The 24,984-nt window shown below is 42.9% G+C and overlaps 1 protein-coding gene across 2 annotated transcripts in view; it reads left to right on the plus strand.

The window, feature by feature from the left end:
* Positions 1-24,984, plus strand: part of LOC106579417 (t-SNARE domain-containing protein 1) — a 126,181-nt gene that overhangs the window by 16,486 nt on the left and 84,711 nt on the right. For both annotated transcript variants that reach the window (XR_006760537.2, XM_045701587.2), the window contains exons 2-4: positions 7,611-7,723; positions 16,991-17,068; positions 17,231-17,300. Coding sequence is in view for 1 of the 2 variants with exons in the window: in XM_045701587.2 (XP_045557543.2) it covers positions 7,636-7,723; positions 16,991-17,068; positions 17,231-17,300 (236 nt within the window). In the remaining variant the exon portion in view is untranslated. The remainder of the gene's footprint in view (positions 1-7,610; positions 7,724-16,990; positions 17,069-17,230; positions 17,301-24,984) is intronic.

The following is a 24,984-nucleotide window of genomic DNA, read 5'->3' on the forward strand; positions in this document are numbered from 1 at the left end:
GTGTGTGTGTGTGTGTGTGTGTGTGTGTGTGTGTGTGTGTGTGTGTGTGTGTGTGTGTGTGTGTGTGTTGCTGTGATAACAGGTGCTGGTGATCGGTGGGGGGATGGAGATTATTTGGGGAATAGAATGGGGTGATTTATCTCAATAATGAGTATTTTTATGTGACAGGGCAATTTCATTGTCCATAGATGTTTTTCTTGCTTTTCTTTTTTCCCCTCTTTTGTTGTTAGAGACTCAGTTTATCGGCCTTAGGTCTTTTTTTATGGAGTGGACAGAAAGTGAAAGAGAGAGAGATGGGAGAGAGAAAGTGAGAGCTTTAGCAAAACACATGAGCAATCCTACTGTTTGGCTGCTTCAGCTGAAGGTGAGGATAAGGAAGACGGGGTAAAGAAGCACAACACTTTCTCAGCCCTGTCTGTCCTCATTGATGTTTGAGAACACAACACCACAGACAGAATGACCTGACTGTCCTCATTGATGTCTGTGAACACAACACCATAGACAGAATGACCTGTCTGTCCTCATTGATGTCTGTGAACACAACACCATAGACAGAATGACCTGACTGTCCTCATTGATGTCTGTGAACACAACACCACAGACAGAATGACCTGACTGTCCTCATTGATGTCTGAGAACACAACACCACAGACAGAATGACCTGACTGTCCTCATTGATGTTTGAGAACACAACACCACAGACAGAATGACCTGACTGTCCTCATTGATGTCTGAGAACACAACACCATAGACAGAATGACCTGACTGTCCTCATTGATGTCTGAGAACACAACACCATAGACAGAATGACCTGACTGTCCTCATTGATATCTGAAAACACAACACCATAGACAGAATGACCTGACTGTCCTCATTGATGTCTGAGAACACAACACCATAGACAGAATGACCTGACTGTCCTCATTGATGTCTGAGAACACATCAACATGGACACAAGGACCTTGGAGACAGTCTTCTTTGTGCTGTTTGTGTGTTGTTTACAGGTAGTTGTCATTATTGGGTTATCAAGGCAACATTTGAGCTTACACACACACACACACACACACACACACACACACACATAAATGAATGTAGTTATCTTTTTTGAAGACACGTATGAGTGCTAGTTTAGCAGCTCAGTGTGAATGTGACCTTGTTGAACGATGGCCAGCAGGTCTCAAGGTAATATTGTCAGATTAGCAATAGCTTTGATTAGGTTAGCGCTAACGGCAAAGCTGCAGACTGCCAAATGGTAGCTGACCTTTTTGCCATGTCGATTTCAAATAACAAAACAGACAAGTGTTCAGTAATATGTACTTATTGATTATTGTAATTTTCATTGTTTTGAGGTTCAAGCATGAGCCAGATCTTTAATGATTTTTCTGATGATGATGATGATGATGCCTGTGTAGAGTGAATATTGACCATGTTCACTGACTACACCATATCCTCAGTCTAGAGCTGTGTCCATCCTGACCTGAAACCATCATCAGACCCAGAGACTCAGGCCAGGAGTCATTATGACACATTATGGAACTGGGCAACATTCCAAAATACATTTCTGGGTTAGAACATCTATGCAATTGTATCTGAATAATATTTCCGGACCCTTTATGACATAATAAGCCTGAATCAGTGGAAGTAAAGTAGAAAGGATCCATCCATCACAATGTGAATCAGAATGTCTGAGATGACATCACTAGTTAGCAGACCAGACATTTCTTTGTCTGAGCTGGCTGGGTCTTGGGCTGATGAAGAGCAGAATCGCCTGCTGGGACAAGGATAGATAATAGTAGTTAGTATAAAGACAGCTAATATTCAGTGACCAGAGTCATTGGGGACAGTGCACAGTCTGCAGTGCTGATCATATTATGTCAAGCTCAATGACAGATCAGTGTTAAAATATTTATCTTATCTTCTTATTTGTCTCTTGTTGGTTTGTGTGTGTGTGTGTGATATATATCTATTACACATACTACCGTTCAAAAGTTTGAGGTCACTTAGAAATGTCCTTGTTTTTGAAAGAAAAGCACATTTTTTTGTCAATTAAAATAACATCAAATTGATCAAAAATACAGTGCAGACATTGTTAATGTTGTAAATGACTATTGTAGCTGGATTTGTAATGGAATATCTACATAGGTGTACAGAGTCCCATTATCAGCAATCATCAGTCCTGTGTTCCAATGGCACGTTGTGTTAGCTAGTCCATGTTTATCATTTTAAAAGGCTAATTTATCATTAGAAAACCCTTTTGCAATTATGTTAGCACAGCTGAAAAAGTGTCCTGATTAAAGAAGCAATAAAACTGGCCTTCTTTAGACTAGCCGAGTATCTGGAGCGTCAGCATTTGTGGGTTCGATTACAGGCTCAAAATGGCTAGAAACAAAGACCTTTCTTCTGAAACTCGTCAGTCTATTATTGTTCTGAGAAATGAAGGCTATTCCATGCGAGAAATTGCCAAGAAACTGAAGATCTCGTACAATGCTGTGTACTACTCCCTTCACAGAACAGCGCAAACTGACTCTAACCAGAATAGAAAGAGGAGTGGGAGGCCCGGGTGCACAACTGAGCAAGAGGACAAGTACATAAGAGTCTCTAGTTTGAGAAACAGACGCCTCACAAGTCCTCAACTGGCAGCTTCATTAAATAGTACCCTGTAAAACACCAGTCTCAACGTCAACAGTGAAGAGGCGACTCCGGGATGCTGGCCTTCTAGGCAGAGTTGCAAAGAAAAAGACATATCTCAGACTGGCCAATACAAATAAAAGATTAAGATGGGAAAAAGAACACAGACACTGGATAGAGGAAGATTGGGAAAAAGTGTTATGAACAGACAAATCTAAGTTTGAGGTGTTTGGATTACAAAGAAGAACATTCGTGAGACGCAGACAAAATGAAAAGATGCTGGAGGAGTGCTTGACGCCATCTGTCAAGCATGGTGTAGGTAAAGTGATGGTCTGGGGGTGCTTTGGTGGTGGTAAAGTGGGAGATTTATACAGGGTAAAAGGGATCTTGAAGAAGGAAGGCTATCACTCCATTTTGTAAAGCCATGCCATACCCTGTGGACGGCGCTTAATTGGAGCCAATTTCCTCCTACAACAGGACAATGACCAAAAGCACAGCTCCAAACTATGCAAGAACTATTTAGGGAAGAAGCAGCCAGCTGGTATTCTATCTATAATGGAGTGGCTAGCACAGTCACCTGATCTCAATCCTATTGAGCTGTTGTGGGAGCAGCAGTGCCCATCAAGCCAATCCAACTTGTGGGAGGTGCTTCAGGAAGCATGGGGTGAAATCTTCAGATTTCCTCAAGAAATTGACAACTAGAATGCCAAAGGTCAGCAAGGCTGTAATTGCTGCAAATGGAGGATTCTTTGACGAAAGCAAAATTTGAAGGACACAATTATTATTTCAATTAAAAATCATTATTTATAACCTTGTCAACGTCTTGACTATATTTCCTATTCATTTTGCAACTCATTTCATTATGTTTTCATGGAAAAGGAAATTTTTAAGTGACCCCAAACTTTTGAACAGTAGTTTATATATATATATATATATATATATATATATATATATATATATATATATATATATATATATATATATATATATATATATACAGTACCAGTCAAAAGTTTGGACACACCTATTCATTCAAAGGTTTTTCTTTATTTTTTATATTTTCTACATTGTAGAATAATAGTGAAGACATGCAAACTATGAACTAACACAATAGTATTTGTATATATGTTCCTTTTGGTTTCAATGGTCTTGTCGATTATTTGTTACAATGTCCGTTGGCGCGTGTGAGTACCTGTGCTGTGTGTTTTGGGCTTTTGTGCCATTGTGGATTGCGCTGATGATTACGGGTCTCGTCCCGTGTGTTAATCATTGTGCGCGTGTGTTATTATTTACTCCTCGCTCTTTTGTTTGGTTTTCAACCTTGTGTTTTTGTATAGTGTTTGTTTGGTCTACGTCCCCATGCCTTTACGGAGTAGTTTGGGCTTAATAAAAAAAACTATTACGCATTCCTGCTCCTGTCTCCCGAATCATTCATACCGATGTGACATTTTTCTTCTTTATGTGTTTGAGCCAATCAGTTCAGTTGGTATACAGAAGATAGCCCTATTTCATAAAATACCAAGTCCATATTATGTCACGAACAGCTCAAATAAGCAAAGAGACTAACCCTGGAATGAGTAGCTGTATCCAAACCTTTGATTGGTACAGTGCATTTGGAAAGTATTCAGAATCCCTTGAAATTTTCCGCATTTTGTTACGTTACAGCCTTATTCACAAATGGATTAAATAAAAAAAATACTCATCAATCTACACACAATACCCCATAATGACAAAGCGAAAACATTTAGAAATGTTTTCAGAAATACAGAAAAAAACAGAAACTTTATTTACATACATATTCTAAACAGAAATTGAGCTCAGGTGCATCCTGTTTCCATTGATCATCCTTGAGATTGATTGGAGTACAGCTGTGGTAAATTCAATCCATTGGACGTTATTTAGAAAGGCGCACACCTGTCTATATAAGGTCGCACAGTTGACAGTGCATGTCAGAGCAAAAACCATGCCATTAGGTCGAAGGAACTGTCCGTAGAGCTCTGAAACAGGATTGTGTCGAGGCACAGATCAGGGGAAGGGTACCAAAAAATGTCTGCAGCATTGAAGGTCCCCAAGAACACAGTGTCCTCCATCTAAGGCACCTAAAGACCCTCAGACCATGAGAAACAAGATTCTCTGGTCTGATGAAACCAAGATTGAACTCTTTGACCTGAATGCCAAGTGGCACGGCTGGAGGAAACCTGGCACCATCCCTACGGTGAAGCATGGTGGTGGCAGCATCATGCTGTGGGGATGTTTTTCAGCGGCAGGGACTGGGAGACTGGTCAGGATTGAGGGAAAGAGGAACGGAGCAAAGTACAGAGACGTCCTTGATGAAAACCTGCTCCAGAGCACTCAGGACCTCAGAAGGTGAAGGTTCACCTTCCAAAAGGAAGGCTTCTTTACAGCTTCTACCCCCAAGCGATAAGACTCCTGAACATTTAATCAAATCGCTACCCGGACTATTTGCATTGTCCCCCCCATACCCCCTATTTTACGCGACTGCTACTCTCTGTTTATTATCTATGCATAGTCACTTTACCTCTACCTACAGTACATGTACTATTACCTCAATTACCTTGACTAACCGGTGCCCCCGCACATTGACTCTGTACCGGTACCCCTGTATATAGCCTCACTATTGTTATTTTACTGCTGCTCTTTAATTATTTGTTATGTTTCTATTTTTTACTTAACCAACAATGCAGTTTTAATAAAAATAAGTGTTAAGGGCTTGTAAAGTAAGCATTTCACCTGTTGTATTCAGCGCATGTGACAAATACAATTTGATTTGATTTGAACACATACTCGCGTGCGTACACAAACACACACACACACACACACACACACACACACACACACACACACACACACACACACATGCACACACACACACATTTCCCTATGGTTTTCAATCCATTATTATTTAATCTCACAACTTTATGTAAGATGTGTAATTGACCCTAGACTTATCTCTCTCATAAAACAATTAATTTGATTTCCGAGGGCTGTTTGAAAAGCTCTCTGGCTCTCTCTGCCTGAGCTGCAATTAGACGCTTCTTATGCCGACAAATTAATAAAAGGAATATGGAGAGAGAGAGAATAGAACGAGAGAGAGTGAGAGATGGTGAAAGATGGATGGAGAGGGAAGAGAGGGAGAGAGAAAGAGAGAGAGAGAGAGACACTCCCATCACCAGGGAACTCATGGCTGCTTTATTATTGATAGTTGAAAATATGTTATATCCTAATCATGTTCCACCACATTTGATTCCATTTGTATTTGCCTATTGTCTAGTACTGTAGATTTACTGTAGTAGTACTAAGCAAAATCATGTAGAACCCCATGTCTATAGAGGACCACCAGCCTCAGAGACAAGATGGGGAGTGATGTATCAGTCAGCACACTCCCTGCTCAGCCAATCACAGAGCTCTATTGTGAGTCAGAGACCAGGGCGAGTGTTGATGACATCACCAGGCCAGGCAAAGAGGGAGAGGCTGGGTGACGGCCAGGGGTGCGTGGGGCTAGCTGGTGCAGGGACCAGGAACACTAAGGCAATGAGTAATGACACAGTGGGACACCATCCACTCATTGTGTCACTACACCATGCAGTCATCGGCTCTGCTCTGACCTCACTCTTCACAAGGGTGACTGGCTGTACTGTGAGAGACACATATAGGATCTGTCTGTGTGTGTGTGTGTGTGGTGGGGGGGGGGGGGGTGTTTGTGTCTGTGTGTGTGTGTGTGTGTGTGTGTTCACACGTGTATATGTGTGTTTGAGCATGTGTGTGTGTGTGTTGTATTTCTGTGTGTGGTATATATATATACATACAAGTGTGTATATATTCCTATATAGAATGTGGGAGAAGAAAAGAGAATGTGTCTGAGAAAGTTGGTCTGAAAATCTGTATATTTTTATGTACTGCTCAGAGTGAGAGCACGGATTGCCTATGCACACTTTAGAAGGCTGGAGCACCAGGCACTACAGTGACTAGTGACTGGGCTGGGATTCAAGAGGAGCAGAGACAGATCGTTTATTGTCTGCCAACAGTAATTAATCTTGCTGCTCTATGAAAATGAATCAGATTAAATGACCACGTGGTTCCAGTGAATCTGATCCTCTGTCTCCCACTGAAGATGGGACTGAATCCCCCCTTCTCCTCTCTCTCCATCTCCTCTCCCTCTTTCCTTCTACCCCTCTCTCCATCTTCTCTCTCTCTGTCTCTCACCTCTGCCTCTCTCCTTCTACCCCTCTTTCCATCTCCTCTCTCTCTGTCTCTCTTGTCTCCCTCTCTCCTTCTACCCCTCTCTTCATCTCCTCTCTCTATATCTTTCTCTCATTTTCTCCTTCTGTCCTTCTCCCTCTCCTCTCCTCTCTCTCTCTATCCCTCTCTGCTCCCTCTCTCTCTGTTCCTTTGCCACCCTTATGAGACAGTCATGAATGCCAGTGTTCCATCACCCAGACCCGGGTGCCAGACAAGACCAGACTGGTTTCAATACCACAAAAGGGTAGCAGGACAATGATATTATACCACAATTACAAGCCTACTTAGTTCAATGCCTACTACTCACAGAGGGCTGAATGTCTTACAGCTTATGAAATCATGATACCATGTGACCTTTGGTTGTGATGCTGGTAGACACATGGCTTCATAGATCTCATCATGTCACCTGTGTGTCCATGTCTTGGATAGAATGAACATTCACTATGCATTCTTTAACCTTTTCAGTGATGTTTTGCACACCTCCTTCTAGACGAGGGGGAGGCTGAGTCATGATGCATAATGTCACTGTGGGATCGGGGATTCAGTTCATACACACACTTATATTTATGCACATGTACACACACAGATTCCCACATCACAAATGTCCATCTTTTTCCCTGATGATTCCTGGAATCGACCAACCAGGAATATTGAAAGCCTACTCAGATCCATATAGTACATCCACCAATCCAACTGATGTTGTTGTCTTCTCTCTGTTCCAGACAGACCCAAAACCACCAGGACAGGATGTCATATGGATCCATCGATGGAGGCTCCTTTGGAGGCAGCCGAAACCCCTTCGGAGGCCCCAAGAGGCAGGGCTACCAACCAGTAGGTAAAGACAAACATTCACTTCCATGATTTCATGCTAACTTGAGCACCATATTTGCACCATGACTGAAACAAACTGTTTAAATGACACTCATACTTTTTAGTACAGTATAGAAAACAATACTGGGTTTGTCAAAGTGACATCAGTCTGCCACAGGGCTTGCTGGCTGACTATGGATGGATGGATGGAAAACACTACCACCCCTTGACCCCCTGAGGAGAGGCAATCATAGGGTTCACTGCTGTGGAATAGATGTGTGTGTGTGTGTGTGTGTGTGTGTGTGTGTGTGTGTGTGTGTGTGTGTGTGTGTGTGTGTGTGTGTGTGTGTGTGTGTGTGTGTGTGTGTGTGTAGGAAGAGGTCCAAGAGGTCATACTGTATGAGGTCTCTGCAGAGAAATCAAGAGTAGGGGGAGGCAGGACATAGAGTGTTCTTTGTTTTACCATGCACATCAGGAAGTGATAATGCTATTGCTATATGCTCAAGACCTTTCAATATCCATGCACTGGTTTGGAGGGAATATGCACTGGTTTGGAGGGAATATGCACTGGTTTGGAGGGAATATGCACTGGTTTGGAGGGAATATGCACTGGTTTGGAGGGAATATGCACTGGTTAGGAGGGAATATGCACTGGTTTGGAGGAAATTTCCATGCACTGCTATGGAGGGAATATCCATGCACTGGTTTGTAGGGAATATCCACTGCTTTGGTGGGAATATCCATGCACTGGTTTGTAGGGAATATCCACTGCTTTGGTGGGAATATCCATGCACTGGTTTGTAGGGAATATCCACTGCTTTGGTGGGAATATCCATGCACTGGTTTGGAGGGAATATCCACTGCTTTGGTGGGAATATCCATGCACTGGTTTGGAGGAATTATCCACTGGCTTGGAGGGACTATCCACTCTACAGCTCACAACAGATATCCTATATCAAAGGAGTGTTATCGTGTTAATGACCTGAAGCAGATTTGCAGTGTGGTGTCAGGAACTTGGAGAGTGTTAGGGGTCAGGGGTCAGACTGGCAGTTATGACGGGGTTGTTGCCAGCGTCGCTGCTCTACTCCATGACCTTTCACCTTTCACACATTAGCCTTGTAGTAGGGCCAGATTAAGGCAGGCCTCCAATGGGTATGTGTGATGTATATTGTTCACTACCCTCCGTGTGTTTGTGTGCGTGTGTGTGTGTGTGTGTGTGAGAATGCGCACGTGTGTGCTTCTTTATATTTGATATGCTCTGTGTATGTATTCATACTTTTGTTCCTGTGCTATACAGTTCATTCTAACAGTGATCACAGCTGACACTCCAGTAAGAGTTGCTAGTACAAGGCATTATGGTGTAGCTCAGATACCTAGTGAAGTAAGATGAATTTGACAGGAACAAACAAACATCAAACAAGCTCTTTTGTCTCTTAACTCCTACATACTGTAAAACTGGGAGAAAGAAATGTTCACATTCACTCAGTGACAGTCTCTCTCCCCCCTCTCTGTCTCTCTCTATTTCTCTCTCCCGATCTCCCTCTCTCTCTCTCTCTCTCTCTCTCTCTTTCCCCCAACTCTATCTCTCTCCCTCCCTCTCTCTCTCCTTTTACCCATCTCTCTCCTCTCGCTTCCTCTCTCTCCCTCCCTCTATCTCACTCTTTCCCCCTATATCTCACTCTCTCTTTCCCCCTTTCTCTCTCTTTATTTCCCCATATCTCTCTCTCTCTCTCTCGCTCCCTCTCTCTACCTCCCCTCCCTCTCTCCCTAGTGTATAAAGAGCAGACTGGCAGCCTCAGTGTTATGGGGAGACAGATGGGGGCCTGTGCCATCAGAGAGAGTAGCTTTGATCACAGTGAAGACGGGGCCATTTCAGCAGGCCGGAGCCTGTCAGATTTGCTGTTTGTGGATTCTGGTGCTTGCTGCCTGCGCCGACTGAGCTGTGTGTGTGTGTGTGTGTGTGTGTGTGTGCGCGCGGGTGTGTGTGTGTGTGTGTGTGTGTGTGTGTGTGTGTGTGTGTGTGTGTGTGTGTGTGTGTGTGTGTGTGTGTGTGTGTGTGTGTGTGTGTGTGTGTGTGTGTGTGTGTGTGACTGACTGAGCTGTGTAGCGGGCTCAGGAAATGATCAAAGCCCAGGTAGAGTCTCTAATGGAGCTGTCAGTCAGGATAATCTTTCTCCTCCTTTCTCTTGCCAAACCTTTCAAGCCCTTCCAGCATATATGCAACTCTCCTCTTCTACTCCCCGGGTGGGTGCTTAGTCTATCAAACTCCTAGTAGTGTCTGTCTGTGATCTCTCGTGAACATTCACTCACTCTTATTCTCCAATCTCTTCTATTCGATCGCTTGTGGTCAAAAAGTGGAGGCACTCTCCTTTGTCCGCTTGTGGAGAAAACCTGCCCGTTGTGCTCTGCTGTTCCTGGTGTGTGTGTGTTTGAACAGTTGTAATGCCAATGAAGAGAACCGCAGGTTGGTCCGGCAGCACACACCAGGTTGGTTCGGCCTTTTCTCGCCATGTTCTCCCTGTTTTCTGGGCCTGACCCTGGGATAGACCTGTCTCGTTAGACCCCTCTAATGCTCTGTTCCACAGCCCCAGCCCTGGTCATTAGGATTGGTTGGGATGGAAAGCTGTTTGTCTGGGAGGAGACTTTGATGAGAGACCACTCTACCAGCCACAGGTACCGCTGAGGGTCCTTAAGTGGCCCAAGTGGGGTGTGTGCTGAGCAGCCATGACAATATCATTGGAGCCGCTGGGAGTGAATTGGTTGCAGTGGTCTGGGGTCACGTATTCAGGTTAGAACTAGAATATTACTAGAACTAGAATGGTAGAATACCGTACAGCTGGGAAGAGATGGTGTTGCTCAAGAGTTGGAAAACGTTGTGGGAGTAAGTTAAAGGTTGTTTGTTTTGCTTCTTTTGTCGGATTGATGAAACATAATCATGCATGCTAACAAAGTTCCAATGGTGAATCACCACAAATAATTAAATGTGTTTATCTAGCTTAAATAACATTTTGAAATAATCAACATCAGTATGAAAGAAGGTATTGTGAAAGATATATTTGTAATTAGCATTCGAAAGGTCAAGCTTTACGTCAGACTCTCACTGCATCAGAACATATTCACGATGGTATTTTTAGAGGGCTACAGAAGGCAACTGTATGGATAGGAGATTCTCCCACACATATTTGTGTAGTTGCATACTGTGCATCATACAGCAACATTGATGATGCATCATCAGTCTAATTCAGGGGAAAGAGAGCCAGTTAGTACCAACCAGATGGCAGAAGAGGCTCACACTCATAACAATTTCTCAGTGCATTTATGAAAGTCCATTAGAACTATATTTAGCTTTAGTGGGCATTTGACGCCTCTCCAACTTCAATGTATTTAGTATATGGATATCTGAAATATCAGCTACGAGTGTGACGCAATTCATGTTTTGAGTTGCTGAAGATATATTGTTGGCTACTTCACAGGAAAATAGTTGTATTTGCTGCCTGTGTTTTATCTTTGCCAACGTTGTTAATTTGTTATGGACGGGGGAGTGGGTGAGTGATTGAGAACTGTAAAGGGACTATTATCATCAGACTTCCTGGCAAACAGCAAGGCTTGAACAGCATGGTGTTCTGGCTAAATGCACTGTTATTTTGGAACAGGAGAAGAAGACACTTTCATGATCATCATTGAATGTGCTCCTGCATTGTCAATGTCTTCTGACTGGAACACACCAACAGAGGAGAAGAGATCACTCTGAAGGGGGTGGAGGGTAGAGTTATGTTGAAACAGTGAATCTTTAATGCTTGTTGTGTGTTTCTGTTGGCTTGTCACTCCAGGTACTGTATCTCCAGGCCTGCTCACATCATGCCCCAAAATAAACCTAGCATGAACTTTGTTATAGCAACTGCAGTGTAAGCAGGCTAGGCTATAGCGTGTTTTATGGCAACCCAACATGGTCTGTGTGTAGTTGCGTAGTGTGACTGTTTGATTGTTAAACTTACAGTAGATTTTCCGGAAGGCTAAAAACCAAGTTAGCTACGGGAGTTAACACGAGATTGTGAGAATTATCTGAGAATTACCTGACCTAGGTTAGATAGCTAGAATCAAGAACTGGCGTCCTTTTTGTCTCAAACAAAACTATTTGTGTGTAAGTATAAAAAGGCATCACATACTGAAATAGTCTTTAGAAGTTGGAAGCTACCATCCTCTGGGACTTGGACGAAGTAAGAAAGGAGAAAAAGCTATTTTTCCTCTGCAGTGGGTCTATGCCCAGCCTGGCCCTGTTTTAGGAAGAGTTTCCACAGTGGAACGACAGCTGCTGACCTCGAAGATAATTAGATGGGAGCTTTTGATTAAGTTGCTCTCTGATTTGAGAGTATAATTGAACGTGTTGCAGATAGTGCATTTGCCGTATCGACAAGCGACTCTGCAAAGGCCAGGATGTTAATTTGTCTCTCGCGTGTTGCTGAGGTTTTCATTCATCACTGTAGCACTGTGTGTGTTTTGCATGTTTGCGTGTGTAGGGAGAAGTCAGCAGTTTCTGTATCGGTTGTTCAGCATTTCTCAACCTGTCGTACTGCAGTGTGAAGACACATTTTAATCACTTCCCTTTACACTCTCTTTATGGAGATTGTGCTGAGTGATGCAGTTGGATGTAGATCTGCTAGACATTATGACGTGATTATTGTTTCAGACTTCTTCCAAAGCACTGTAGAGACAAATAGTAGACAGAGGAAGAAAAAAGGCCCAATTAAACACATGAAACATTTTTAAATGCCTATCTAACATTTTTCCCAGACCTGGCTACCTTTCTATCCCTATTTTAGTCTTTCATCCTGCCTCACCCTTCTCTATTCTCTCCTCTCCATTCCTTTCCTCTCTCCACCTCCTTCCATCCCTTGTTCTTTCTGTACCAGCTTGTCAGGCAGAGAGCCAGGACACTGTCCAGTGTAGCCGCCAGGAATCCAAGACCACCTTGCGGGGACATGGGGACACTAGAGTAATGACTGTGTCAGATACCCTCCACTAGTCGTTGTCGTGTGTGTGTGTGTGTGTGTGTGTGTGTGTGTGTGTGTGTGTGCGTGCATACGCATGTGTTCGTGCAAGTGTTTGTGTCAGATAGTGATAGGTAAATAGAGTGAAAATGAAGGAGAGAGTTTGCTCATGACTTAAAGTTTGTATACAGTGCATTCGGAAAGGATTCAGACCCCTTCACTTTTTCCACGTTTTGTAACATTACAGCCTTTTTCTAAAATTGATTAAATCGTTTTTTTCCTCATCAATCTACACTAATGACAAAGCAAAAACAGGTTTTTAGAAATGTTTGATAATTTATAAAATAAAATATAACATAAATATCACGTTTACATAAGTATTAAGGCCCATTACTCAGCACTTTGTTGCAGAACCTTTGGCAGCGATTACAGCCTTGAGTCTTCTTGGGTATGACGCTACAAGCTCGGCACACCTGTATTTTGGGAGTTTCTCACATTCTTCTCTGCAGATCCTCTCAAGCTCTGTCAGGTTGGATGGGAGTGTTGCTGCACATCTATTTTCAGGTCTCTCCAGAGATGTTTGATCGAGTTCAAGTCCGGACTCCGGCTGGGCCACTCAAGGACATTCAAAGACTTGTCCCAAAGCCACTCCTGCGTGTGCTTAGGGTCGTTGTCTTGTTGGAAGGTGAACCTTTGCTCAGTCTGAGGTCCTGAGCGCTCTGGAGAAGTTTTTCATCAAAGATGTCTCTGTACTTTGCTCCGTTAATCTTTCCCTCAAACCTGACTAGTCTCCCAGTCCCTGCCACTGAAAAACAGCCCCACAGCAGGATGCTGCCACCACCATGCTTCACCGTAAGGATTGTGATAGGTTTCCTCCAGACGTGACTCTTGGCATTCAAGCCAAAGAGTTCAATCTTGGTTTTGTCAGACCAGAGAATCTTGTTTCTCATGGTCTGAGCCCTTTAGGTGCGTTTTGGTGAACTCCAAATGGGCTGTCATGTGCCTTTTACTGAGGAGTGGCTTCCGTCTGGCCATTAAGGCCTGATTGGTGGAATGCTGTAGAGATGGCTGTCCTTCTGGAAGGTTCTCCCATCTCCACTGAGGAACTCTGGAGCTATGTCAGAGTGACCATCGGGTTCTTGGTCACCTCCCTGACCAAGGTCCTTCTCTCTCGATTGCTCAGTTTGGCTGGGTGGCCAGCTCTAGCAAGACTCTTGATGGTTTCAAACTAAGGACAGTTCCTTCGACCTCATGGCTTGGTTTTTTCTCTGACATGCACTGTCAACTGTGGAACCTTATATAGACAGCTGTGTGCCTTTCCAAATCATGTCCAGTCAATTGAATTTACCACAGGCAGATTCCAATTAAGTTGGTGAAACAACTCAAGGATGATCAATGGAAACAGGATGCACTTGAGCTCAGTTTCGAGTCTCATATCAAAGAGTCTGAATACTTTTTGTAAATAAGGTATTTATGTTTTATTTTTATACAAAAATTTGCAAAAATGTTTAAAAAAAAAATGTTTTTGCTTTGTCATTATGGGGTATTGTGTGTAGATTGCTGAGATTTTAATTTATTTAATACAGAATAAGGCTGTAATGTAACAAAATGTGGAAGAAGTCAAGGTGTCTGAATACTTTCCAAAGGCGCTGTATTTGCATATCTTTTCATATGGGAGTGCTGTTTTGAAGCAGGTCTCTGTGTGTGTGCCTGTGTCTGTGTGTGCATGTGACTGTGTGTGCATGTGTGTGTGTGTGTGTGTGGGTGTGTGTGTGGGTGTGTGTGCGATAATTGAAGATAGAGTGGGGCTGGATCCAGGTGGTGGAAGATAAAGGGTTTAGAAGTGATCCCGTCGTGCTACCGCTTCCCCACCAGCAGGGGGGTATTTATGTAACACAGCAGTCTGCAGTGGATGGCTGAGCCTGCCACGATATCTGTCTCACACAAATTCTACTCATTCTACCGTGAACCGGGCGTCGTCAGACATCACACACACATTGCAGACCTGACTACACATAAGCATGCACACACACACACACTCAAACACAACTAGCTAAGCCAACCCAACTAGCTAAGCGCCCAACCGAGTGTAGTCTGAGACGTTACACCCACACACATATATGAACACTCACATACTCACAGAGACAAACAAAGCCTAATCAGATGTCATACAAGGATGAACAGACAGAAGAGAGACCAGGGTAATGCCACTGGTCAGTGGGTGGAATGGTGCAGAGTAATCAATGTCCCCCCTGAAATCGCACTGACCATCCGTATCATTGGGTGACCTTGTGTCACCCTTCTGTAGTCCTCCATCCTTCCATCTCTCCCTCTATCCCTCCATCAGCAGAGTGTGAAACACTGGGTCACTGATGCGAGGAGAGGGATGACTTATATCAAATCAAATGTATTTATATAGCCCTTCTTACATCAGCTGATATCTCAAAGTGCTGTACAGAAACCCAGCCTAAAACCCTAAACAGCAAGCAATGCAGGTGTAGAAGCACGGTTGCTAGAAAAAACTCCCTAGAAAGGCCAAAACCTAGGAAGAAACCTAGAGAGGATCCAGGCTATGAGGGGGGGCCAGTCCTCTTCTGGCTGTGCCGGGTGGAGATTATAACAGAACATGGCCAAGATGTTCAAATGTTCATAAATGACCAGCATGGTCAAATAATAATAATCACAGTAGTTGTTGAGGGTGCAACAAGTCAGCAACTCAAGAGTAAATGTCAGTTGGCTTTTCATAGCCGATCATTGAGAGTATCTCTCCTAGCTCCTGCTGTCTCTAGAGAGTTGAAAACAGCAGGTCTGGGACAGGTAGCACGTCCGGTGAACAGGTCAGGGTTTCATAGCCGCAGGCAGAAGAGTTGAAACTGGAGCAGCAGCACGGCCAAGTGGACTGAGGACAGCAAGGAGTCATCATGCCAGGTAGTCCTGAGGCATGGTCCTAGGGCTCAGGTCCTCCGAGAGAGACAAAGAAAGAAAGAGAGAAAGAGAGAATTAGAGAGAGCGTACTTAAATTCACACAGGACACCAGATAAGACAGGAGAAATACTCCAGATATTACAGACTGACACTAGCCCCCCGACACATAAACTACTGCAGCATAAATACTGGAGGCTGAGACAGGAGGGGTCAGGAGACATTGTGGCCCCATCCGATGATACCCCCGGACAGGGCCAAACAGGCAGGATATAACCCCACCCACTTTGCCAATGCACAGCCCCCATGCCCTCTGAGTTCCTCCACATAGACAGCGATGGTTCCATGTGAAGTAGCATGAACATTGAGCATCCGCCATTTATCATAACGATGGGAAGAACTGGACAAGCGTGTGTCGAAGGCGGGAGAATGTAGATCACACTAGGGGAAGTAAAGGTCGTTGAACTGAAAAATGACACCATTTGAAAATGTATCGCTATCATGTAGCGTGTACGTTTGACTTAATCCCTATTTTTTCCGCCACAGCAAACTGTCCATAGTTTGTTAAATCAAGTGAATGACCCTTAATATGCAGACGTGACGATCATATGTCTCAGTGAACTGCAAACTTTTTTGTTATTCTGTGCCTCAGTTGTGGTTATAGAGCACAGCTTAATGGAACAATACTTATACAGTACAATATGCAAGTTCAACATACTTCCTCTTTCTTTTCCCATACCTTTTCATTCCATCCAGTAATCCCCCACCACCCATTGTCATTTTTACACCTGCCAAAACACTACTGGTAGTAGTTGGAGAAAAATGTCCAAAAATAACTTTCCAATTACTCAATTGCAGTAACTTTAGGGGTCAGAATTAGACAGAGTCAGACCTTGGCCTGTGTTTTCTGTGTGCCTCTATGTTCTACTGCTGTTGCTTTTCCCCAGTTGACAATGATCAGTTCTTTCTGGCGTTCTTGCTCTGTGACATTCTGTCCTTTTGATCAGGGAGAATAGTCTTGCCCACATAACCCATCAGCTGGACTCACGACTCACAGCAATGTACATCCTGCTCACTGCTATTAGAAAAAATAAATAAATATTCTTACCTGTCGTGACTACTGAAGTGGCAAAGACATGTCCATGACCTTCAGGTCATTAGGATAACAGTGCACATTCCCTCAGGGCTATTTAGCAGTTACCTTAGGTGTTTGGTTCATAGTCGATGGACCCGGATTACAGTCCCGGACAGGGCTAAACCCCATCTTCACTGTAACACATTTCATGATAGAACATTGTTGTGTTTTATCTCAAATATCTGCCTTGTTATTAGTGTATTTTTATCATGCTCCATTGAACTGAAATCATGTCTTCTTCTCCAAGCAACACAGGTCAGCTCCTCAGAGCTGCAAGACATGTTTCAAGAGACTTCTTCCAACATTTTCCAGATCAATGCAAATGGTGAGTCTTGTATATATGTTTATGTGTGTACGTGTGTGTGTGTGTGTGTGCGTGTGTGTGTGCGTGCGTGTGTGTCTTTTCTGTTATACTTTTGATATATTACTCTAAAAGCACTTGAACGTCTTTGATGTTTACAATGCTATATGTTCCTCCCCATCTCAGTTGTAACATTAGAGAAGAGTCTTCAATCATTAGGAACGTCCAGAGACACTGCTGAACTGCGACAGAGCCTGTGAGTAATCACCACACGCACACACACACACACGGAAATTAAAGTACTTACATATTCATATCAACACATTAGTGTGCAACTCAAGCGAGTCAATCAACGGCTTCCTCCCTCAATTAACCAACCGTCTGAACACTAACCATTTATTGCTGTGTTATTGACATCACATACTGCTGCAACCATGCATTAGCCACAGTTAAAGTGTAGCCTGATACATAGCCTCTGAGTGTTCATGCTGCTTGTCTGTCTGTCCTTTAATCATGCCGAGGGTCACATTAAGCCCAGTAGCTCCAGAACAGAGCATATTTTGTCTTTGTTTCAACGCCCTTTTTCATAGCTGATATTGATTCTACTTGTTTTAGTTGAGCTGCCAGCAATTACCAAATTCCTGCCTGATGACAAAGTGGCCAATCTGAGATGATTGTGTCTGTTTAAAATGCATTACACCCCAGTGTGCTGCCTTGCATGTCATCAATTCTATCAACAATTTTTTATGATCACCTTGGAAACCTACACTGTGTGTGTGTGTGTGTGTGTGTGTGTGTGTGTGTGTGTGTGTGTGTGTGTGTGTGTGTGTGTGTGTGTGTGTGTGTGTGTGTGTGCGTGCCTGCGTGTGTGCGCGCGTATGTGTTTGTGTGTGTGTGTTTCTTTTGCTTTCTGTTCATCAATATTGATGCAGGAAGTGAACCATTATACACAATGCTCTGGGCTCACTGCTCTGAATTACAAGAAACAAAATGGTTTTCCATGTGATGTGACTCCTCTGTGTCAGCTGTCAACAGCTACAGTATTGTATGTATTCTAGTGTCTTGAAATGATGGTTGAATGGTGCAGTTGAATGGTTGAATGGTACAGTTGAATGGTTGAACGGTACATTTGAATTGTTGAATGTGCAGTTGAATGGTTGAATGGTACAGTTGAATGGTTGAATGGTGCAGTTGAATGGTTGAATGGTGCAGTTGAATGGTTGAATGGTGCAGTTGAATTGTTGAATGGTGCAGTTCAATGGTTGAATGGTGCAATTCAATGATTGAATGGTAGAGTTGAATGATTGAATGGTACAGTTGAATGATTGAATGGTACAGTTGAATGGTTGAATGGTACAGTTGAATGGTTGAATGGTACAGTTGAATGGTTGAATGGTGCAGTTGAATGGTTGAATAGTGCAGTTGAATGGTGCAGTTGAATGGTTGAATGGTGCAGTTGAATTGTTGAATGGTGCAGTTGAATGGTTGAATGGTGCAGTTGAATGGTTGAATGGTGCAGTTGAATGGTTGAATGGTGCAGTTGAATGGTTGAATGGTGCAGTTGAATGGTTGAATGGTGCAGTTGAATGGTGCAGTTGAATGGTTGAATGGTGCAGTTGAATGGTTGAATGGTGCAGTTGAATGGTGCAGTTGAATGGTTGACTGGTGCAGTTGATTTGTTGAATGGTGCAGTTGAATGGTGCAGTTAAATGGTTGAATGGTGCAGTTGAATTGTTGAATGAGGCAGTTGAATTGTTGAATGGTGCAGTTGAATTGTTGAATGGTGCAGTTGAATGGTTGAATGGTGCAGTTGAATGGTTGAATGGTGCAGTTGAACGGTGCAGTTGAATGGTTGAATGGTGCAGTTGATTTGTTGAATGGTGCAGTTGAATGGTTGAATGGTACAGTTGAATGGTTGAATGGTGCAGTTGAATGGTGCAGTTGAATGGTTGAATGGTGCAGTTGATTTGTTGAATGGTGCAGTTGAATGGTGCAGTTGAATGGTTGAGTGGTACAGTTGAATTGTTGAATGGTGCAGTTGAATGGTTGAATGGTACAGTTGAATGGTTGAATGGTGCAGTTGAATGGTGCAGTTGAATGGTTGAATGGTGCAGTTGATTTGTTGAATGGTGCAGTTGAATGGTGCAGTTGAATGGTTGAGTGGTACAGTTGAATGGTTGAATGGTACAGTTGAATGGTTGAATGGTGCAGTTGAATGGTGCAGTTGAATGGTGCAGTTGAATGGTGCAGTTGAATGGTGCAGTTGAATGGTTGAATGGTGCAGTTGAATGGTGCAGTTGAATGGTTGAATGGTGCAGTTGATTTGTTGAATGGTGCAGTTGAATGGTTGAATGGTGCAGTTGAATGGTTGAATGGTACAGTTGAATTGTTGAATGGTGCAGTTGAATGGTGCAGTTGAATGGTTGAATGGTGCAGTTGAATTGTTGAATGGTGCAGTTGAATGGTTGAATGGTACAGTTGAATGGTTGAATGGTGCAGTTGAATGGTGCAGTTGAATGGTGCAGTTGAATGGTTGAATGGTGCAGTTGAATGGTGCAGTTGAATGGTTGAATGGTGCAGTTGATTTGTTGAATGGTGCAGTTGAATGGTTGAATGGTGCAGTTGAATGGTTGAATGGTACAGTTGAATTGTTGAATGGTGCAGTTGAATGGTGCAGTTGAATGGTTGAATGGTGCAGTTGAATTGTTGAATGGTGCAGTTGAATGGTTGAATGGAGCAGTTGACTGGTTGAATGGTGCAATTGAATGGTGCAGTTGAATGGTTGAATGGTGCAGTTGATTTGTTGAATGGTGCAGTTGAATGGTTGAATGGTGCAGTTGAATGGTTGAATGGTGCAGTTGAATGGTTGAATGGTACAGTTGAATTGTTGAATGGTGCAGTTGAATGGTGCAGTTGAATGGTTGAATGGTGCAGTTGAATTGTTGAATGGTGCAGTTGAATGGTTGAATGGTACAGTTGAATGGTTGAATGGTGCAGTTGAATGGTGCAGTTGAATGGTTGAATGGTGCAGTTGAATGGTGCAGTTGAATGGTTGAATGGTGCAGTTTATTTGTTGAATGGTGCAGTTGAATGGTTGAATGGTGCAGTTGAATGGTTGAATAGTACAGTTGAATTGTTGAATGGTGCAGTTGAATGGTGCAGTTGAATGGTTGAATGGTGCAGTTGAATTGTTGAATGGTGCAGTTGAATGGTTGAATGGAGCAGTTGACTGGTTGAATGGTGCAATTGAATGGTGCAGTTGAATGGTTGAATGGTGCAGTTGATTTGTTGAATGGTGCAGTTGAATGGTTGAATGGTACAGTTGAATGGTTGAATGGTACAGTTGAATGGTTGAATGGTGCAGTTGAATGGTTGAATGGTGCAGTTGAGTGGTTAAATGGTACAGTTGAATAGTTGAATGGTACAGTTGAATGGTTGAATGGTGCAGTTGAATGGTTGAATGGTGCAGTTGAATGGTTGAATGGTGCAGTTGAATGGTTGAATGGTACAGTTGAATGGTTGAATGGTACAGTTGAATGGTTGAATGGTGCAGTTGAATGGTGCAGTTGAATGGTGCAGTTGAATGGTTGAATGGTGCAGTTGATTTGTTGAATGGTGCAGTTGAATGGTGCAGTTCAATGGTTGAGTGGTACAGTTGAATGGTTGAATGGTACAGTTGAATGGTTGAATGGTGCAGTTGAATGGTTGAATGGTGCAGTTGAATGGTTATTGGTACAGTTGAATTGTTGAATGGTGCAGTTGAATGGTTGAATGGTACAGTTGAATGGTTGAATGGTACAGTTGAATGGTACAGTTGAATGGTTGAATGGTGCAGTTGAATGGTTGAATGGTGCAGTTGAGTGGTTAAATGGTACAGTTGAATAGTTGAATGGTACAGTTGAATGGTTGAATGGTACAGTTGAATGGTTGAGAGGTGCAGTTCAATGGTTGAATGGTGCAGTTGAATGGTTATTGGTACAGTTGAATTGTTGAATGGTGCAGTTGAATGATTGAATGGTACAGTTGAATGGTTGAATGGTACAGTTGAACGGTTGAATGGTGCAGTTGAATGGTTATTGGTACAGTTGAATTGTTGAATGGTGCAGTAAGATACATTTCATGCTGAGTGGATGCCACATACTCACGGCTACTCACTGCCACTTCCAGCAACTACTGTAACTGTAGCGAGGATGGTTGATTGATGGGGTGTTTTTTTAAAATATTTTCAGGAGAGGAGATTGTCTTCATCTACTATTGTAATGGTGGGCATATTTTACAGTACACACAAACACCTTTGAAAGAGAGAGGAAGCTAAATCAAAACACATTTCCTCCATGCCTCTGGTTAAGAATGTTAACCGACCATCTGCACTCACGGTCTACCTCTCTACTCCCTGCTACAACCACAATCTCACGGTTAATAGAATTGGACCCGTCCTTGTAATCGTGGAAATGCACACAGCAAAAGTCTAAGTGGATTAATCGCTCCCACCCTCTGAGTGCCATTGTCTTTGTTAGTGCATTAGGGATTCTGTGGCGACTTGTCCGTAACCCACCAGAGGACGAGGACACTGTTTAGAGGAGAGGAGAAAGAGGAGAGGGAAAGGAGATGGGGAGGAGAGGGGGAGCAGAGGGGGAGAAAAAGAGGGAGGAGAGGCGAGATGAAGGAGAGGTGAGATGAAGGAGAGGAGAGAGGGAGGAGAAGAGAGGGAAGAGAAGAGAACAGAGGCGGCAACAGATTCTGCTCTGACAGACAGACAGAAGGCCAACTGCCGCAGAGGGCCTCGGAGAGCCTCTCCTCAACCAGCCATAAGGCATACCTTCTGCCACGGGCTCCCCACAGCAGAGAACTCACACAGTACAGTACAGTACAGTACATTACAGTACAGTACATTACAGTACAGACACTGGAGCTATAGACGGAGGATACTGTAGGAAACGTTTTGTCAATTACTGTATGTACCCAGGGCTTTTATCTTGCAGAGACAGATCCACATTTATCATGGAATTAACTTGGAACCTTTTAACCTGTTAGGGCTAGGGGGCAGCATTGACACGGCTGGATAAAAAACATACCCGATTTAATCTGGTTACCACTCCTACTCAGTAACTAGAATATGCATATACTTATTACATATGGATAGAAAACACCCTAAATTTTCTAAAACTGTTTGAATGGTGTCTGTGAGTATAACAGAACTCAAATGGCAGGTCAAAACCTGAGAGATTCCTTTACAGGAAGTGGCCTGTCTGACCATTTCTGGAACTTCTTTGCCATCTCTATCATTTACTAAGGATCTCTGCTCTAACGTGACACTTCCCACGTCGTCCATAGGCTCTCATAGCCCGGGAAAAAAGAGAATGTCGTCATTCCAGCCCCAGGCTGAAACACATTATCGCCTTTCTCAAGTGGCCCATCAAGAGACACTAGCTTATGCGCGTGACCCCGACCGCCCCCGCCTTTGGGATTTTTTCCTCTGTTTGCCGAAAAGGAGATTCCCTGTCGGAATTTTATCGCTTTTCTACGAGAAAAATGACGTAAAAATTGATTTTAAACAGCGGTTGACATGCTTCGACGTACGGCAATTGAATACTTTGAATTTTATTGTCAGGAATTGCGCCAAGCGCGCGACACTTCTTTACTATTTCGGATAGTGTCTGGAACGCACGAACAAAACGCCGCTATTCGGATATAACGATGGATTATTTTGGACCAAACCAACATTTGTTATTGAAGTAGACGTCCTGGGTGTGCATTCTGACGAAGACAACAAAAGGTAATGACATTTTTATAATAGTAAATATGATTATGGTGAGTGCTAAACTTGCCGGGTGTCTAAATAGCGAGCCCGTGATGCCTGGGCTATATACTTAGAATATTGCAAAATGTGCTTTCACCAAAAAGCTATTTTAAAATCGGACATATCGAGTGCATAGAGGAGGTCTGTATCTATAATTCTTAAAATAATTGTTATGCTTTTTGTGAACGTTTATCGTGAGTAATTTAGTAAAATGTTAGCGAATTCCCCGTAAGTTTGCGGGGGGTATGCTAGTTCTGAACGTCACATGCTAATGTAAAAAGCTGGTTTTTGATATAAATATGAACTTGATTGAACAAAACATGCATGTATTGTATAACATAATGTCCTAGGGTTGTCATCTGATGAAGATCATCAAAGGTGAGTGCTGCATTTAGCTGTCTTCTGGGTTTTGGTGACATTATATGCTGGCTTGAAAAATGGGTGTCTGATTATTTCTGGCTTGGTACTCTGCTGACATAATCTAATGTTTTGCTTTCGTTGTAAAGCCTTTTTGAAATCGGACAGTGTGGTTAGATTAACGAGAGTCTTATCTTTAAATGGCTGTAAAATAGTCATATGTTTGAGAAATTGAAGTAATAGGATTTTGAAGATTTTGAAAATCGCGCCACAGGCTGGCAGTGGATGTTACGTAGGTGGGACGAATTCGTCCCGCCGGTCCCATAGAGGTTAACACATAACCCCTATGTTTTTTCATGGTGCTGTAAAATGATATGACATTTTTGATGGGATATTAAATAGTGTTACATCAGACACACTGATGTTCCTATAAACAACCTCCACACATAACTGCACTGTACTACCATACTATACTGCCTTTTTACCATCAAGAAATATTCTGCTAAATTCACATCTATTACAAAATCCACAAAACTAATGTGCTGTGAAATATATTATTGATAAAACAAACATGTCAAATATGCTTATATTTGTTGATGAAAGAAACATTTACTGTGAAGACCATTAGCTAAATTAGCCCTGTGCTAATATTTAGAAACATCATTTATTTTTTCCACTAAAGTAATTAGTTTTCTACCATGCTACATGGGTTTATTTTGTGATCATACTCTATTTCGTTTTTTAAAGACAGCACTATGGAACAATTCATTTAATGAAATCACATGATATAGAGAGAGAGAGCGATCGACAAGGCTTGAAGGAAGGATGAAGAATAAACTATATACAACTGCTGTGGTGCCTGCATGCATGCTTGCGTGAGAGGCCTTGAACAAATACTGTCTAAATTCATCAAATCTCCCTAGACCGTGTTGTGGAGATCTGCAATAAGAACATTGATTTAGTGTCTGGTGCTGTCTGTGCAGGCTGGGCTTAGCCTCCGAGCCTGGTGCTCCCCTGGTCCCCTCTAGCCTAGCTTGGACACAACATACTGCACAGTACAGCAGACCTGGGATCAAGTACTATTTTAATTCATTTCAGATACTTTATCAGGGTTTGACTGAGTTTATGTGGCAATGGAAACAATGAAAAAAATCGCACAACTGCAAAATCTGCCAAGTTGGTTCTCAAGACAGTCTACAGCAGTGTTTCCCAAACTCGGTCTTGGAGACCCCAAGGGGTGCACTTTTGTTTTTTGGCTCTAGCACTACACAGCTGATTCAAATAATGACCTCAGAATCAAGCTTTGATTATTTGAATCAATGGCGTGTTAGGGCAAAAAACTAAACGTGCACCCCCTGGGGTCTCCAGGACCGAGTTTGGGAAATGCTGGGCTAAATCAAACACTAAAGGTAGTTTTCTGAATATTATTTGAACCCAGGTCTGATGTACAGTACATTCTGTCCTGGTGCTCCCTGTAGTGACCCAGGGATGACACGGCTAGAGAGACCTTCTCCATACCTCCCCACCCTAGTCCTCAAATATTGATCTAAATCTGGAGAGAGGAAATGAAGGGGAAAAATAGACAGACAGACAGTCCTCAGTGTATTAGTGAACTCAGAACCAGGGCCATGTCACTGTAATTCTCTGGCCACTGTGGGAAGAACCAAGCCAACCTAGTAGAAAACAGTGAGAAAATAGACTTCCTGTTTTTTTCAGAGAGCGAGAGAAAGAGGGAGAGAGTGAGAGTGAGAGAGATATCTCGAGGTTGAAGGCCAAGCAAAAG

This window comes from Salmo salar, chromosome 02 (genome assembly GCF_965601325.2).
Source record: "Salmo salar chromosome 02, fSalSal1, whole genome shotgun sequence".
NCBI lineage: Eukaryota > Metazoa > Chordata > Actinopteri > Salmoniformes > Salmonidae > Salmo > Salmo salar.